This window comes from Suncus etruscus, chromosome 6, assembly GCF_024139225.1.
Source record: "Suncus etruscus isolate mSunEtr1 chromosome 6, mSunEtr1.pri.cur, whole genome shotgun sequence".
NCBI classification, from domain to species: Eukaryota; Metazoa; Chordata; class Mammalia; order Eulipotyphla; family Soricidae; genus Suncus; species Suncus etruscus.
The window spans coordinates 1,249,181-1,266,699 of NC_064853.1; the positions used below are offsets into that span (position 1 = coordinate 1,249,181).

General features: G+C 63.6%; 3 protein-coding genes across 3 annotated transcripts in view; 1 reads left to right on the forward strand and 2 right to left on the reverse strand.

Annotated features, from left to right (window-relative positions):
• The window catches only part of FNDC10 (fibronectin type III domain containing 10), a 48,004-nt gene that overhangs the window by 5,776 nt on the left and 24,709 nt on the right, over nucleotides 1-17,519 (reverse strand). The window lies entirely within an intron of this gene.
• Nucleotides 4,438-13,161, forward strand: LOC126010913 (ATPase family AAA domain-containing protein 3). The gene is made up of 16 exons (XM_049774516.1): nucleotides 4,438-4,639; nucleotides 5,936-6,012; nucleotides 6,138-6,239; nucleotides 6,335-6,394; nucleotides 6,520-6,589; nucleotides 6,680-6,845; nucleotides 6,938-7,007; nucleotides 7,293-7,448; nucleotides 7,625-7,681; nucleotides 7,785-7,910; nucleotides 8,020-8,144; nucleotides 8,311-8,362; nucleotides 8,636-8,706; nucleotides 9,004-9,171; nucleotides 9,880-9,988; nucleotides 12,655-13,161. The coding sequence occupies exons 1-16, from the start codon at nucleotides 4,438-4,440 to the stop codon at nucleotides 12,784-12,786; spliced, it is 1,743 nt and encodes a 580-aa protein (XP_049630473.1). The 3' UTR covers nucleotides 12,787-13,161.
• TMEM240 (transmembrane protein 240) lies at nucleotides 13,523-17,053 on the reverse strand. Its single transcript, XM_049774533.1, has 4 exons — nucleotides 16,949-17,053; nucleotides 16,736-16,842; nucleotides 14,058-14,266; nucleotides 13,523-13,699 (listed from the first exon to the last, which is right to left on the reverse strand). The coding sequence occupies exons 1-4, from the start codon at nucleotides 17,003-17,005 to the stop codon at nucleotides 13,551-13,553; spliced, it is 522 nt and encodes a 173-aa protein (XP_049630490.1). The 5' UTR covers nucleotides 17,006-17,053; the 3' UTR covers nucleotides 13,523-13,550.

Here is a 17,519-nt window from a genome sequence, read left to right on the forward strand (position 1 = left end):
CTGACCAAGCTGGACACACAGATGACCTTGGGATGGGGCTTAGCAGCGTGAGGCCAGGGTCCTGACCAGCCTCTCTGCAGGATGGAGACATAGACACTTGCCCCAGAGGCGAGGAGCCGATCCGGCCTGGCCACGGGTCTTCAAGGTGCTCCAAGGACCTGGGGGGTGGTGCCCTCCCGGCGAGGACCCCACAAGGCAGGCGGCAGAGGGCACTTTGCAGAGGACTACCCTGTGGCCCGGCCGATGGGCTCTGGAGAGGAGGAGAGGGCCACCCCAGGCCAGGGCGAAGTCCCTGCATTGTTTCCTGACCCCCTCTGGACCAGGTCCAGCCCTCTCCGCTTGACTCAACGCTCACTCGTGTCCTCTTGCCCACTAACACCCCAGACACCCAATACAGGCAGTCAGCTGTCAGCCGTCTGGTCTCCTTCGAGTCCCTGCACCCTCTGGGGCCTCTGGCTGGTGTCGCTGCCCTACTTGGGGGAGTGGTGGTGCACGTGGCCCTGCAGGCCTGGAATCTGCTCCCGACTTTCTGACTCCGCAGCGGCCTCTGCGGGGCAAGCTGAAAGTTGCAACTCTGGCCGCAGAAGATTGCAAAGGGCGGTGGGTGGAACCGCCTGTTATGGTTGGCCTAGCCCTCCGGGCCCACCAGGTGCATGTTTATGTGTAGGGGGGCTGGGTGCCCACCAGGTGCATGTGGCATGTGTGTGTGTGTGTGTGTGTGTGTGTGTGTGTGTGTGTGTGTTGCGTTGCTCCCAGAACGTAGACCTGTCCAGCCATGCCGAGACCCTGGAATTGCACTAGACTTGACTGTGTGTGACGCCCCACGCCCAGATCTGGGTATTGATCAGAGGGTCGCAGGGCCAAGGGTGTGGTACAGAGTGCCGGGCAGTGGGCTTGTGTTGGACTGGATGCGAGAGCAGGAGCTGTTCAGATGCAGGACTGTCCTTATACCCTCACACTGATCTGCATAGTGTGGGGAACAGCCTAACACAAGGGGGATTTGAGTATTTGGGCATGGAGGCCAGGACACTTTGTTTTTGTTTTTGAGTCACAGCTGGTAGTGCTCAGGTTTTACTCCTGGCTCTGCGCTCAGAAATTGCTCCTGGCAGGCTTGGGGGACCATATGGGATGAATTGAACTGGAGTTCATCCTGTGTTGGCCAAGTGCAAGACAAATGCCCTACTGCTGTGCTATCGTTCCAGTCCCTGGACACATCTTTTGCAGAACAGGATCCAGCTGGGCTCAAGTAGAGGGACAAAGAGAAGGGACAAAGAGACCTCTCATCCCAGTGCTGGGAGAGACCCCACCCCCAAGCCTGCACCAACATGACTGTGCCCGAAAACTCTTCCTTCCCCCTGCCTACTCTGGCCCTGGAAACTGGTCCTGTGACCTCAGCCATAACCAACCCCCGAGTTCTGACGTGCTCCCCACCCATATGCATCCCTGGGTACTCCATCTTGTTGGCCCCCAAGATCGCCACCCACTGGACCTTTATGAAGCAGCAAAAGCAGTAAGTGGGCTCCAGCAGTGAGGCTGGGGGTGGCTTTACCCCAAACCAAGGGGCTTCCCAGGAAGTCAGTGACCAGATCTTTCTGTTTTGTTTTGGCTTGGGGCCAACCTAGCGGTGCTCAGAAAGTCACATTTGGAGCTGACGATCAAACCTGGGCTGGCCGATCAGAGGGCCAATGGCCTCCCCCACTGTGCTGTCCCTCAGTCCACATCTTCTGTGACCACTCTCCTCAAGGCCTGAGAGGATGGGCAGTTATGTGGGGGGTCATTCCTGCAGGAAGGCAGGCAGAGCCACTGTGTGAGGGGCCCTTTGGGTGTCTTGTCTGGCCTTCGTGCTGGGACAGCTCTTGGAGATCTTGAGCGAGAGGACAGCACTGACTGTGCAACCAGCTGCCTGTCTGGGGCCAGAGCAGGCCCTTTGGCCATGCTCCAATGTCACTTGGCTTTTGGCCCCTTAGCTCTGCCGCTCCTTAACCTCTGTACTGGGAAGCACCGCTGGTCGTGAAGCCAGCTATAGACTCTAGTGCTGAGGCCCCAGCTGTCCAGAACGATTCCTGCGTATGGCCAGTCTTTGTGGAAGACACAAGGGCAAGGCCAGTTGCTGCTGTCTCAGTGTAGTGGGAACTTAGCTCTAGACTGTGGTCTGGACCTGGACTCAGCCCAGGCCAGTGGCCTGGCTCTGAAGGAACATGAGCAGAGTTTGCCTTGTGCCTGCCACTAGCTTGGGCCTGAGGGCAGCTGTGTTCCCTTTGTATGCTAACACTCAGGCTGTGCTTTGGGCGGGGTGTCAGCTGGCTACTGAGAGCAACTCCTCAGCCCTGGCCAGTCTTGGGGAGCCTTTGACCACAGCCCTAAAGCAGCTGGTGTTGTAGGAAAAGGCGTAGCTGACCTTGACACTGGCTCCTAAGGCTTGGGTGATTCTTTTTGGTTTTGAGGTCACCCCTGGAGGTGCCTAGGGTTCATCCTGGAATGCTCCAGGACCACAGGCTATGCTGGGATGGAACCTGGGTCAAATACTGGGTCGGAGAAGGAGGGGCCATCCCGCCTATGTTCCTTCAGCCGCCAACTGTCCGTCATTTTTTTTTCTTTTGGGGCAACACCCAGTGACACTCGGGGGTTACTCCTAGCTATGCGCTCAGAAGTTGCTCCTGGCTTGGGGGACATATGGGACGCCGTGGGATCGAACCTTGCAGGCAAGGCAGGCACCTTACCTCTAGCATTACTGCCCGGCCCCAACTGTCATTTTAGATTAGCGTGAAAGAAGCGTGTCAGTTCAGTTTTATTCTCAGGGCACTGATGCCAAGCTGCAGAGGGAGCCAGAGGTGGCGAAGGTGCCCCTCCCGGCCTGGGCAGAAGCTGTGGCCTGCACACACCTCCTGGGGGGTACTGTGGGAGAGCTCTTCTGTGGCTCGAAGCTCACTGGCATCTTCAGGCTTGAAACTGAAAATACTTCTTTTTTTTTTTTTTTTTTTTTTTTTTGGTTTTTGGGCCACACCCTGTGATGCTCAGGGGTTACTCCTGGCTATGCGCTCAGAAGTTGCTCCTGGCTTCTTGGGGGACCATATGGGACGCCGGGGGATCGAACTGCGGTCCATCCTAGGCTAGAGCAGGCAAGGCAGGCACCTTACCTCCAGCGCCACCGCCCGGCCCCGAAACTGAAAATACTTCTATTTTTTTTTCTTTTCTTTTCTTTTTTTTTTTTTTGGGGGAGGCCACACCTGGCAGTGCTCAGGAGGTACTCCTGGCTTTGTGCTCAGATATCACTACTGGCAGGTTCGGGGGACCACATGGAACACCGGGATTCGAATCAACGTTAGTTGGTTGTATGCTTGCAAGGCAAACACCCTACCAGTATGCTATCTCTCCGGCCCCTTCTTTTCTTTTTCTTGCTTTTGGGCTACATCTACCTATGGGGTTCCTCCTGGCAGTGCTCAGGGGACCATATGGGATGCCTGAGATTAAACTCGGGTTGTCCAAGTGCAAGGCAAATGCGCTCCCTGCTGCTGTCCTAGTGCTCCGAACTTTTCCTTTCCTTTTCTTCTTCTGGACGGTGCTCAGGCGTTACTCCTGGCATTACTCCTGGCTCTGAGCTCAGAAATCACTCCTGGTAGTGCCAGGGGGACCATGTGGGTTGCCGAGGATGCAACCTGGGTCTGCAGCAGGCAAGGCCAGCGCCTTGGCCGCTGTGCCAACGCTCCACACTTGCCCTTTTCTTACTGGGATGTGCAACGAGGCTGCGGCGGGGACTCTTCGATGCATGAGGAACGAAGACGGGCCCCAAGAGAACTTTGGCTCATGAGCCACGTGGCCTCCGTCCACCTTGATCCCTGCATCGGGCGCTGCAGCAGCAAATGACCTCGGGGCTGCAGAAGGACCCCCGGTCCTCGGCGGGCCCAGCCTTTCCTGGAGCCCTGGGCAAGCTCCCTCAGCGTGCAGGGGAGAGAGGTAGTCGCGGGAGGCTCTCACTCGAATCAGCAGGCTCGGGTCAGGGCTGCCCGCGGCCAATCCCGCGCTCGGATGCTCCGCGCGCCCATCGCATCCCGGGTTCTGGACCACGGGTACCGAGGGAGCCCCTAGCAACGGGATGGGGAAGCGTTGCTAAGCGGAAGCCACGTGTAACTGAGTTCGCGGCACTGATTTTGTCCCTGACTGCTCTCCGTAAACAGGCGCCCCCAGGTCCAGCCCCACTGTCCCGCTCCGGCCAATAGAAGAGCAGCCTTCAAAGGCGTGGCTGTCCCCTCAGCCAATCGGAGGGCACGCGCGGGCCGTAGCCCTCGGCGCTTCCGGGTTGGGGAGGAAGGGGCGTGCGCCGCGCCTGCGCAGTGGCTCTGGCCGCCGGCTCCCGGCGCGTGGAGGCTGCTCGGGGCTGAGCGCGTCCCGCTCCGCCCGGTCCGGCAGCTGCAGGGGCGCGCGCGGGGCCAGCGGGCCATGTCGTGGCTCTTCGGCATCAAGGGCTCCAAGGGCGAGGGCGCGGGGCCGCCGCTGCCCCTGCCTCCCGGGCAGCCCGGGCCCGAGGGCGGCGGGGAGCGCGGCGCGGGGGACCGGTCGGCGCCCAAGGACAAATGGAGCAACTTCGACCCGACGGGCCTGGAGCGCGCGGCCAAGGCGGCGCGCGAGCTGGAGCACTCGCGTGAGTGCGGGGCAGGCGCGTGCAGGCGACTCTGCACCGGGCCGGGCCTCCACGTGGAGCAGCCGCCGAGGGGCGTCGGGTGCAGAGTCGCAGTTTGGCACCGCTTGGCGGGGAGGGGCTCCGCCTCCAGGCAGGGCGATCGGCCACCAGCGAGACCACCCAGCCTCGGGGGACCCTGGCCCGGGTCTCCTGGGCCGTAGGAGGAGGCGAGCGCCGCCTCACGGGGACTGCTGCGGGGACGTGCCGAACCAGCGGCCTGGGGAGGGCAGGCGGAGAGGAGGGACGGAGGCTGAGAGGGGATTTCAGGGTCACTTGAAGCGTCAGCTGGGCTGAGAGTCCGGGGTGCTGCGGTTCTGCCGCTCCCCACACTCTCCCGCCCGCGTTCCCGGGACTTTGGCCTCTGCCCGCCCTCCCACTACCAGGCAGGCCCTGGTTTCCCACCCGCAGCTCATCCCGCGCAAGTCTGCGGCCCTCTGCCCCGGTGAACTCTCAGAGACCCCGCCTTTCCTCACCTCGTTGCCCCAGAGTACAGAGGCGTGGGCGGCTGTGGGCTGAGCCTGCCTGTGGCCACTTAGCTCCAAGCAAACCAGGACTCTTCCTCTTGGCATTCTCTGCACCTGGTTTGGGAGCTGGAGGGGCTGAGGGAGGCCAGGGATCTGCAGCTGCCATAGGGCCCATTCGAGTGCCCAAGGGAAGGCACTGACCTGGCACACAGAGGGCCTGTCCTATCCCATCCCTGCTTATGCCCAGAGAAAGCTAGGACTAGTGAAAGTAAGACTGGGGGACAAAAGGCTGGAGGACAGACAGGAAAGTGGGGTCCCAGCTGGAATCATTGTCTTTTGTGTGGAACAAGCTGAGGCTCTGGTGTGGGTTTGTGCTTCCCACGAGCCAACCCTGGGCCTGCCAGTTTCTCTCTGGGGGTGTCACCACCTGCTGACAGGACAAGCCTGTGTGGTTTGTGCTGGGTGGGCTGGTTGACTCCTCCCCCTGCTCCTGCTCTTCCTCCTCCTTCTGCCCCTTCTCCTGGCTCTGCTAGACGATGGTGCCCCGTGGGCAGTGCCTTGGGGGGAACTGAGGTGTGGCCATGCTGGCCTCAGTTGGAACGACCATATCTCTCCATAGAGCTCCTGTCCCTAGTGGACGTGGACAACCTCTTGGTGGGCCTCGTGGCAGGCATTGTTGGGAAAGCCTGGGTGGGCCGCTGTCCTATGGGCGAACAGGAGGGGCCATGGTCTTCCGCTGGGTTAAGTGCCCACATAGATGGCTGCTGTGCCTGATCGCCTCCTGTACCCCCAGGTCATGCCAAGGAGGCCCTGAGCCTGGCACAGATGCAGGAGCAGACGCTGCAACTAGAACAACAGTCCAAGCTCAAGGTGCGTGGGGGCCAGGCGGACAGGCAGGGGAGCAGGGGGTCTGGAGCTGGGCTGCGCCTAGGGTGCCTTCTGCTGGCTGCTGTGGGCCGAGCCCACCCTGAGCCACTGCCCGTCTGCTGCTGCAGGAATACGAAGCCGCCGTGGAGCAGCTGAAGAGCGAGCAGCTCCGTGTGCAGGCCGAAGAGCGCAGGAAGACGCTGAGTGAGGAGACGCGCCAGCACCAGGCTGTACGGCCCGGCTGGGCACAAGGGGGTGGGGGGGCAGCGGGGCTGGTGCGCCAGATCAGAGCCCCATTCGCATGACCACTCTGTCCTCCCCACAGAGGGCCCAGTACCAGGACAAGCTAGCCCGGCAGCGCTACGACGACCAGCTGAAGCAGCAGGTGGGCATCCAGGGCGCTGGGGCAGGAGGGCTCAGTGAGCATGTGCTCTGGGCCACTAGGGTGGTGCCGGGGTGGCAGCGCCTTCCCATAGCCCAGCCCTCACCTCTTCCTGTTTGGCCGCTCAGCAACTCATCAACGAGGAGAACTTGCGGAAGCAGGAGGAGTCAGTGCAGAAGCAGGAGGCCATGCGCAGAGGTGGGCCAGCAGGGCAGCGCCTGTGGAGGATCAAGGTCAGGTTCAGGGCCTGGTGAGGCTGCTCACCCAGGCCCACCGCTGTCTCCACAGCCACGGTGGAGCGGGAGATGGAGCTGCGGCACAAGAACGAGATGCTGCGAGTGGAGGCCGAGGCGCGGGCCCGGGCCAAGGCAGACCGTGAGAACGCAGACATCATACGCGAGCAGATCCGCCTGCGGGCCGCTGAGCACCGGCAGACGGTGCTGGAGTCCATCCAGTGAGGCGGGAAGGAAGGCCTTGCCCTCTGCTCTCTGCTCTTTGCCCACCGCCCACCTCTCTTCACTTACTCACTGCCCCTCCTTCCCACAGAACAGCTGGAACCCTGTTTGGTGAGGGCTTCCGGGCCTTTGTGACGGACTGGGACAAAGTGACGGCCACGGTAAGCCACAGTATATGGACTGTGATCTGAGTAGACAGGGATGGTCTTGGGACACCTGACTGGGTGGATGTCTCTGATCACAGTGGTGGTCGTTCCTCATGGTACTGGCCAAGCACCTGCTCACCAGCCCATTGGGGAGGGTGCTGAGAGCCCAGGTCCCACCTCACTGTGTGCTGTGGCTTCTCATTGGCTGGACCCTCTGTGGCAGTTTTTGGTCAGGCACATGGGCTGCATTGGGGGGAGGCTGGAGGCCATGGGGGCGGGCTTACGCTGTGCCCATCTCAGGTGGCTGGGCTGACCCTGCTGGCAGTCGGTGTCTATTCTGCCAAGAACGCCACGGCCGTTGCTGGGCGCTACGTGGAGGCGCGGCTGGGGAAGCCGTCTCTAGTGAGGGAGACATCCCGGGTCACTGTGCTCGAGGCTCTGCGGCATCCGATACAGGTGAGGGCAGCCCCTATAGGTCCTGTGCCACTCATCCCATCCTCTGGGCCTGGTCCTTCTCTTGGGTTCACAGCTGCCCCCTGTGGTCTGCTCTGGTACGGCGTTCGTGGCCAGCCCATCCCGGCTCTCAGAGCTGCCCTGTGCTGTGCCCCTGCTGACTCTGCTGTCCCCCACAGGTCACCAGGCGGCTCTTCAGTAAACCTCAGGATGCATTGGAGGGTGTTGTCCTCAGCGTAAGTGGGGCAGAGCCCCGGCCTGGGGGAAGCCGCCTGGTGCCGGGCCAGGGCTCGGGGATGGAGAGGCAGCGGTGTCCCCAGTCTGTGTGTCCCCTGGTAGCCTCGCCTGGAGGCCCGTGTGCGGGACATCGCCATCGCCACCAGGAACACGAAGAAGAACCGGAGCCTCTACAGGAACATCCTGATGTATGGGCCCCCTGGGACCGGCAAGACACTGTTTGCCAAGGTGAGACCAGAGTGGGAACTCCCCAGGCCAGGACTGCAGCTGGAGGGGGCCAGTGAGGCCTCAGCGGGGACATGAACTGCACGCGGCCATTGACCCTCTGCTTTTCCAGAAACTGGCGCTGCACTCAGGCATGGACTATGCCATTATGACGGGCGGCGACGTGGCACCCATGGGCCGCGAAGGTGTGACCGCCATGCATAAGGTCTTCGACTGGGCCAACACCAGCCGGCGAGGGTGAGTTCCCGCCCCCACCGTGCCATCACACACACATGCAAACACACCGTCTCAGCCACACACACTCTGACTTACACACACAATCTCAGCTACATGCAATGTATTTGGCAGTGACCATCACATCTGGTCACCTGATTGTGTTGCCTGGTATGTGTCCCCTTTGCAGCCTCCTGCTGTTTGTGGATGAAGCAGATGCCTTCCTCAGGAAGAGAGCCACGGTGAGCACTGAGCAGTGTCCACTGGAGCCATCAGGGCTGAAGGGCCGGTTATATCCACGGGTGGGAGCCAGGTTGAAGGTCCCGGGGCCTCTGCCCTCTGCTTCCTGGGAAGGTGACTGGCATCCCCCACTGTGGCTTGGTCTTGGTGGCCTTTGGTCAACTTGCTCTCAAGTTCTGGCTCTTATTTGGGCTCAGCTGTTAGGGAGCCAGGCCCTAGCTCAACTTCTCTGGGGCCTCAGCTCCTGGTGCCTGATGCGGGGCCCTTGTGTGCAGGAGAAGATCAGCGAGGACCTCAGAGCCACTCTCAACGCCTTCCTGCACCGCACAGGCCAGCATAGCAGCAAGTGAGGCCCGAACAGCCCCCTCCCCCTGCAGGCGTGTGGCAGCACCAGTGTGTCCATGGGGCCCAGGCTATGCCACAGCCTGCCTTGTGCTGGCATCTTAAGCTACAGAGAGATGCCCACCCAGAGCCTAGGGCCCAGTGTAGGGACCAGGGCATGGGCAGTGCTGGGGAGGTGATCATTCCTGGGGTCTCCTCTGCTTGCTCCTGGCAAGTGTGGCCCCAAAGGGACATCCGCAGGGCTCAGGGACTCTCCCTTCCCCCTGGACCTCGGGCCCCTCTTGAGGTGCCTCTGGTGCAGGTTTATGCTGGTCCTGGCCAGTAACCAGCCAGAGCAGTTTGACTGGGCCATCAACGACCGCATCGACGAGATGGTCAGCTTTGACTTGCCGGGGCTGGAGGAGCGGGAGCGCCTGGTGCGGATGTACTTTGACAAATACGTGCTGCAGCCAGCCACCGAGGGGACGCAGTGAGTATTCAGGCCGCCTGCGTCCCTTCCCTGTCCTCTGAATGTCCCCGGACCCTTCCCCTGCCCTGGACTGTTCATCCAGTCCATGTTTCTACCCTGCTAGGCCGGCTTGGCTCTTTTGGATCCTGCAGGCCAGTAATGGGGCTTCCCCACTCACATCCAAGGCCTAGACGAAGCCCCGCTGTGCCTGCTGTGACACCCGTCCCTCCCACCCCCAGCCTGCTCCAGATTAGCCTAGCCTACTTGCTTCTCTCAGGAACAGAGCTGCCCACAGCGGCGCCAGCCGGACCCAGGTCCTTGTTGCCTCCTAAGCCCCTAGGCGTGTCTCGGCCCCGCTGCCCTTGGTCAGGCCTCCCAAGGGCACTTTCTGCCTTTGGGTCTGTGAGCTTTCTGGGGCTCCTTGGCCCCAGGCAAAGGCAGCTGCAAAGGTTTGGCTCAGCACAGCCCCTATTCCTTGTGGACACTTGCCCTGCTGCACATGTTTGCATTCTCAGACACGTTGACAGACACAATGCTTATATTCAGAAAGGTTCTCACACTCACAGACTGCATGTTCACTCACACAGACATACTGACATACTCAGACACACATTCACACACAAACTCACACTCGCAGACATGCTGACAAAGATGCTTGTACTCAGATACACACACGGCACACACAGCCGGTGAGCGGGCACCATTCTGAACATCTTGGCCTCCTTGCAGGCGCCTGAAGCTGGCCCAGTTCGACTTTGGGAAGAAGTGCTCGGAAGTGGCACGGCTCACAGAGGGCATGTCTGGCCGTGAGATCTCTCAGCTGGCTGTGGCGTGGCAGGTGAGGAGGGTCGGTGGGAGTGACGGGCAGTCTCGGGGCGGTAGGCTTCATCATTCAGCTTCTGCTCACACCTGGCAGTGCTGGGCGGTGGCTCCTGCTCTGCGAGGGCACCATGGATACCCATCCCATCCTTACACCACCCCATCATGGCGCATGGTGGGATGTTTCATCTGGTGTGCAGGTCAGCAGGGCCCTGTCCTCAAGGGTCCCAAATACTGGCCTTGATATCTGGCACCCCACCTTTCCTCAAGGGGCTCCCATTCAGAATGCCTGTCTGCAGGTTGCCCAGCTCTGTACAGAGGTGGCCTCGTGGGCCTCTGCTCTTGGCCCTGGAGGTCAGTGGGGCTTGTCTGTGTTAGAGCAGCATGATGCTGGCCCTGGTTCTGAATGCACAGGTGGACTATGAGGGCAGCATTGGCATGGACAGTTGCTACATGGTACCAGCCTCTGTGCGGGCCCCATCGCTGCCTGGCCTTGGGAATCAGAGACTTACGGCTTTCGGTGGTGGCTGGAGCAAGGCCAAGACTGTATCCCCCACTCTTAGGAACCCCATCCATCCCTTCTCCTGTTAACCCCATCCCCCCCAGGATGCAGATCCCAGAACTCAGGTCTGGTATGTGTTGGAGTGTGTTCCCATCGAGCCTGGCTCCCAGAAGGCAGCTTCCTCTTTCTCCTCTTCCTCCTCTTTTCTCGACAGCTCTGCAGAGCCCCTGGGAGTGAGGCCTTTTGCTTTGGGGTCCCTTTCTCACTGGGTTACCCCTGAGGGTGCCAGCACATGTGTCCAGTAGCGCCTGGCCCTCACAACCTGGCTGTTAGTCCTTCCTTTGAGACCTTTATTTGCACAGAACCGTTGGGGTAGACAAGCCTTTGGGCCTGGATCTGAGGATCTACTCTCCTGCCTGGTAGCTGAGGGGTCCCTTCAGATGGGGCACCCACAGTGCAGGTCAAGTTCTGCTCAGTCCCCTGCAAGTTACTGTTTTTTTTCCCCTTATGTTTGGGGTCACCCAGCATGCTCTGGGCTTCCTTCTGATGGATTCAGAGCATCCTGTACAGTACCGGGGATGGAGTCTGGGTCACCACACGAAGGACCAGAGCCTACCCAATCCCACTCCTTGTCTGTGGTCCCATCGAGGGTGATCTTTCCCGTGCGAAGGACCCGCCTTTGCAAACCTTTTTCCCTCATCACCCCTTTCTCTCTGCTTAGCCTTTTGGTGGAAAAGACTTGCTTACTTAGAAAAATGCTATAGCACAGCAGGAAGCTACTTCAATGCCCAGGTCCTACCTGGGTTCACTTTGGCATCCCTTATGGCCCTTTGAGCACTGCTAGGAATGAGCTGACCTGAGAATGGCCAGGTATGGCCCCAAAACCAAAACTATATCCACTTGGATCAAACCCACTTCACCATTCTTAGAAATCAGGCAACAGAGGCCCAACGACTGACTTCCTTCATGGTTGAGTGCGGTGGCCACGTGACGCTGGGTGTGGAGCCACAGAACCTGAGCCTCCTGTGCCACCTTGTCTCTAGCTGCTTTCTGAGACTGTTGAGGCTTCCTCAAGGCCATAGAATAGGATGGAGATTTTTCTGCAGCTGAGTGAAGAGTGCCCCAGTTTGATCCCTCATACAAACTACATGACTCCAAGGCCTATGGGCAGCAGCCGGTTCAGGCCTGGGAATGGTGTCTGGAACCAGGCATGATGATGATGGGATGACCCCCCTTCCTGTGATGCTAGGGCAAGGGGCCACAAGCACAGTTCTGGGTGCAGGGGTGGAGGTAAGCACTAAGCTGGTGTGCAACCCACACCGGAGGTCTAGGGAAGGAGGTTCCTCGGCTCTGCTGCCTCTCCAGCAGGACCATCACCACTGCCACTGCTAAGGGCACACTCACTTGTTTTCCTTTCTTTGTTTCTGGGTACCGAGTGATGCTCAGGAATCACCCCTGGTGGTGTCAGGGGCCATTTGGGTGCTGCGTTTCTCCTTGCTGCACTCAGAAATCACTCTTGGTGGTCTCGAGGGATCATGGAATGCCGGGTATCAAGCCCAGGTTAACCACATGCAAGGCAAACGCCCTCACCACTGTGCTGTCACTTCAGCCTCCATCCTTCCGTCCCAATTCGAGGTTGCTCACTGTTTTCTTTTGGCTTCTGGGGGGCAGCCAGCTGTATCTGGGGCCTCGCCTCTCATACTTGGACGAAGCCTGGCAGGACTGGGCTGGAATTGGGGCCAGTTCAAGCTCTGCTGTCTGTCGGTCCCCAGCCCCTCAGCAGCATCAGACCCAGCGGTCCCCTGAGATTACTTATGGGTGCTGGGCTTGTCTTTGGGGTTTGCTCACTCCAGCACCCCTTCCTTCACCAGCAGACATGTCTTCCTTCCGCAGTGTCTGGCCACTGTTCCCTCTTGCCTAATTGCTCTGGGGCGGCAGCCTGTACTGTCCTCAGGACACTCCTGTTCCTATTCTCAAGTGGCTGGAAATGTGCTTGTGCCTGTGACACGCTAGGTCCCTTGGGAGCTCTGTACCGTCTGCCCTGGGCCACACTCTGGAGAGTCTCTGTCCTGGTTTCTTGGGGCTGGAGGGGGGGGAGTTGACACCCATAACTAGCTCTGTGCAGGAAATCTGGCCTCACCTCCACTGCCAGGCCCTCAGCATCCTCTCCCCTCTCCCCACAGGCCATGGCATATGCTTCTGAGGATGGGGTGCTCACGGAGGCCATGATGGACGCGCGCGTGCAGGACGCAATCCGACAGCACCAGCAGAAGATGGAGTGGCTGAAGACCGAGGGGGCGCCATCCCCGTCCTGAGGGGCCCTAGGGCAGCCAGGGCCGTCCCCTGATGGTCAGTGAGGCACCACAGCCGCTGAGCAGGACGCGTCCGCTCAGGGTGCCTGGGCTGGGTTGCTGCCCCCCTCCCCTGCGGGCGATCCTGGCCGAGGCTCAGGCCTGGACTCTAGCTGGCATCGACTCCAGCCCTCCAAGGACCAGAACCTAAAAGAGGGTTGAGCAGGGCAGGCCCCCGGAGCTGCCGCTGCTGGATGACTGGGCTCCCCCAAGCGCGTGCACCCCGCGGTCCAGGGGTGTCTCACGCATCCCTGTCGGCTGGTGCTGAGACTGGGCCGGGGACATGAGCGCCCGGGCGGACCCGAGCCTCGAGCAAAACCTAATAAAACGTTGTCCGAGCTCTGAGCGGTTCGAGGCTGGCTGGCGCGAAAGACAGAGGCAACGCTGGGGCGTCCGAGGGTTTACTGACCGGCAGGGGTGGGGTCACAGTGAGCGCCCGCCCGGGGATGCCCCGGCCACCGCCAGACCTGGGGCCTTATTGCTGCCGCCCAGCCGGGCCGCCCCAGAACCCCGCCGCGGCCCGCAGACGCACACGCCCGCCCCATGCACATGCTCCCGCGCGCGGCCGGCCCGGCCTGCCCTGCCCGCCGGCCAGCCGCCCGGCCCCTTGGTGGAAAGGAGAGGAGACAGCACCTTCCGCGGGCGCCCTGCCCTGCCCTGCGGCGCCCGAGCCGGCGGCGGCGTCCGTCGGTCCAGTCCCGCGTGCCTGAGTCCTGCCGGCGGGCGGCTCACAGGTGCCGCGGGCTCGGGTGGCCGTTGTGGTAGAGTTTCTGTTTGACGTGCACCATGTTCCCCGTCGCCTCCTCGAACGGGCGGTGCGGCCGCCGGCCCAGCTCCCGCAGGCCGCACAGCTTGGGCAGCCAGGTCCACGAGCCGTCTGCGGGCGGGACGGACGGCGGTCGGGGCGGGGCTAGACGGGCGGGCGGGGTGTCCTGATTGGAGCGGGACCAGGGCCGGAGGGGCGTGGCCATGTGGGCAGGCCCGGGCCGGGCGTGGCCAGTGTTTGGCAGGTGGGTGGAGCCACGGGGTGTGGGCGGGGCCTAGGCAGGTGGGATCTGGTCGGAGCTGTAAGGCGGGTGGACCCGAAGGGGCGAGGCCAGGTGGGTGGGCGTGGCCCTGGGCAGGCTCCAGTCCCGCAGGCTGGCACGCGCGGGCCGACTCAGGGCTCCGGGAGGTGGGGGCGTGGGCGTGGGCGGGCGTTTCGGGGCTCGGCGCCCCCCGCACGGCACACTCACCGCAGCGCCTGCCCGCCCGCCAGGCGCGCACCGCGCAGTGCAGGACGCCGTCCATCCACACCAGGAACCAGCTGATGCAGAAGCCGAGCAGCAGCCCCAGCATGAGGTCGATCTCCTGCTTGGTGACGTTGTCGGTGACGAAGTAGTTCTCAGAGGCGTCCACCACCGACTGGTCCCCGTCGTACGGGATCACGTAGTGGATGTGGTGCCTGGGGGCGGCAGGGCGGGCTGGCACCTCTCCCTCCGGCTGGCAGGGACCCGGGCCCCACGGAGGAGGGCAGAGACCAGTGGGACCCCTGCTGGCCAGGGGTCCGCCGCCCTCCGCCGGCACCCGTGCTCAGGGGTGGCCCCTGAACGCAGCGAAACTCGACTTTCCCCGGGGTGGGGCCGGGGCAGGGTCCCAGCACAGCCGCAGGCACAGGGGAGCAGGCCCCGGGGACCAGCGCTGGCCTCTCCCTGTGCCCAGTGCTACTGACCGGGACACGGACAGCAGCACCTGTGCTGCCCCAGAGTCCAGCCGGGTTCAGGCACTGCCCAGGCCTCCCGCTTCCCCTGCGCTTCCCTACCTGCACCTGGCAGATCCATCCTCGGCAGCCGGCAGGCCCCACTCTGGCTGTGGGTCCCCTGGGCCTGTCCATGTCTGGTTGCTGGAAACCTCCAGAGTCGCGGGGATCCCTGCCCCCACCTCTCCCACTACCTCGGGAGCCCCATTCTGGATCGCACCCCTTCCAAGGCCCTCGATTGGTTCCTCCCCCTCCACCGCCACCCCCGGGACGGCTCTGTGTACCAGATGCCTCCGCTCCACGTGGGATCCACAGACACCTCAAACTCGCACCTAAAAATAGCTCCTCCCGCCCAAACCCGCCTCCGGGGGATGCTGCCACCGGCTCCCTCCCCGCCCCTCCCCACTGGCCAGCCTCCAGGCCTGTCCCCTCATGCCTCTATCCCTGAGCTCTGGACTCAGCCAGGAGCCAGGGGGTGGCGGCAGGTGGGTCACCCCTCCTCGCTCCCTGTCCATCCCCTGGTCCCTACTGTCCCTGCCCATCAGCTTGCTCAGCCGCCAGGACTGGCTGGCTCACCGACCTCAGTGCCCCGCCTGACCTAGCCTAGCCGCTTGACACCCACTGTCACACCTCAACGGGATCGGCACCTTAGGGGGCCAGGCGGAGTTGCGGCCCCTCCTCCGCCCCCAAACACCCTGACCTTGGCTCTTCAAGAGGCCTGAGGGTTAGTTAGTTCGACAGCACGCTCCAGCCTCAGCCTCTGTGGAGCTTCTCCTGGCTCAACACCCTGCAGTGGAATCAGGTCAGGCCTGAAGCCAGGCTCAGCACTCTCAGGGCTAGTCGACGCCCCCCAGGGCCTGCCGCTGCCTTTCCCCGTCTCACTCACTCAGACTCGGGCCTCGAGTTTCTGTCCAGACCCCCTGTCGGTATCACGCATAGCACATGTGTCTGGCCTGTGACGCATGGCACGAGCACAATGCACATGCACGGATGTAGACCCGGGATGCGGCCCGGCACACGTGTGCACGGACATGCCCGTGAGAGCGCAAGCGTGTGTCACGTGTAGGCGCATGCAGGCTGCGGGCACCACCGAACCACAGAGGATACCCCGTGGGTGCGTGGGGTGCGGCCGTCCGGTGGCAGGTCCGCCCGCCGCAGAACACGGAGCGCACGCTTGGCTGCCCCCCGGCCGCACACAGCTACAAGGGCAGGCAGACACATGACCTGGGGGTGCATGTGCTGACACACATGTGGACACTGCAGACGGGGCTGCCCGCGGGCGGCTGGCATGAGTCCACATGGGCCCTGGACGCCACACAGGGACGCGCGCACACACAACGCCAGGCGTGGCCTGTCCCACACAGGAGTGTGCAGGCACAGGGAACCGTGCGTGCGTGGGCTGGGGCCTGATGCTTGAGCGGGCCAGTCCGGGTCGGTCGCCCTGTCCAGGCGGTGGAGCAGGCCAGGGCCCCGGGGGGCCCGTGGCCACCAGCACAGGTGGGTGGGCGGCACCTTTGCAGGCCCTGCCCTTCCTGGCGTGCAGGTCAGGTTCCCTGGGTGCCTGCCACCGTGACCAAGGCGGCAACCTTGGGCGCTGCGAGCCCACCTGCTCCTGGCCGGGGTGAGGGTAGGGACATGCGCAGGCGTGCGCCGGGGGCACATGTAGACCAGACAGTACACACATGCGCGCCTCATGAGAAGATGTTTATTTGGTCAATGGACAGACAGACAGACATGCGTGGCCGGGGCACAGGACGGGACGGGGGTCCCACCGCGCCCCGCCGCCTGGGTGACCTTGAGGCAGCCCCTGCCCCTGCCTCACTCAGGTCCTCAGCGGCAAGCGTGGGCAGGCCCGGCGCCCCTGATGGCAGGCAGGCCCTTCCCACCTTGACCTGCAGCGGTCCGGGGAGCGGCGCCCCGTGACCCCCTGCCCGGCCCTTCCTCTCCTCTCCTCTCCTCTCCTCTCCTCTGCGCTCCGCTCCTCTCCTCTCCTCTCCTCTCCCCGGGCGTTCGGGGAGGGGTCCGGGGGCCGGCCCGCCCCCGCCCGGCAAGGCCAACCGCGCCGGCCTCCCCGGCGGCCCGGCCTAGCGCGGCCCAGCGGGGCTCCCGCATCCGCGGCCGCAGCGGCGGCGCCCGTGCGGTCGGTCACGCGTGTGCCCCGCTGGGCGGACTCACCGGCCGCAGTTGCAGTGGCAGACGCGGTCCTCGCCCCGCAGGTGCGGGAGGATGTAGTTGTGGAAGCGGTCCAGCAGCGCGTTCATGTCCATCAAGCACGCGATGGCCTGGAAGAGCCCATGGCGTGAGCGCGAGGGGCGGCCGCGGGCCGGGAGGGGGCCGGGGCGCGGGCCGTAAACAAGGCGCGGGCGCGGCGGGCGCCCCTCGGCTCACCATCACGATCGACGCCCCCAGAATCATGAAGATCATGGTGTTCGCGCTCATGGGCATCGGGCGGGGCCGGGCCGGGCCGGAGCGCCGCCCCCCGGCCCCGGCGCCCCCCCGGCCCCGGCCCGATGCTGAGCGCCCGCCGGCCGCCTGGGCAGAGGGCAGCGCCGGTGCGCCGAACAGCCGGGCCGGGCAGGGCAGGGCAGCAGCGCGCGGCGGGGGCGCGCGGGGGACACGGCGCTGCCGCTGCCGCTGCCGCTGCGGGGTCGTCCGGCCGCCCGGGCCGCCGCGCCGCGCTGCGCCGCGCTCCGCCCTCCCTCGGCCCTCGGCCCGCTCGGCCCTCCCTCCGCGCCAACGCCGCCGCCGCTTCCCGGGAGGCACCGACCGGCCGCCCGCCCGCCCGCCCGGCCGCGCCGCCTGCCCGCCGCCCGCCAGGGGCCGCCCCCGGGCCGCTCCGCCCCCCGCGCCCGCCCCCTCCCCGGCGCGGAGCCGCCGCGCCGCGCCGCGCCGCGCCGCACGCCCGGCCCGTCCGCGGCCCGCGCTCCGGCCCTGCCTGCCTCGCCCCGCGCGACCCCGC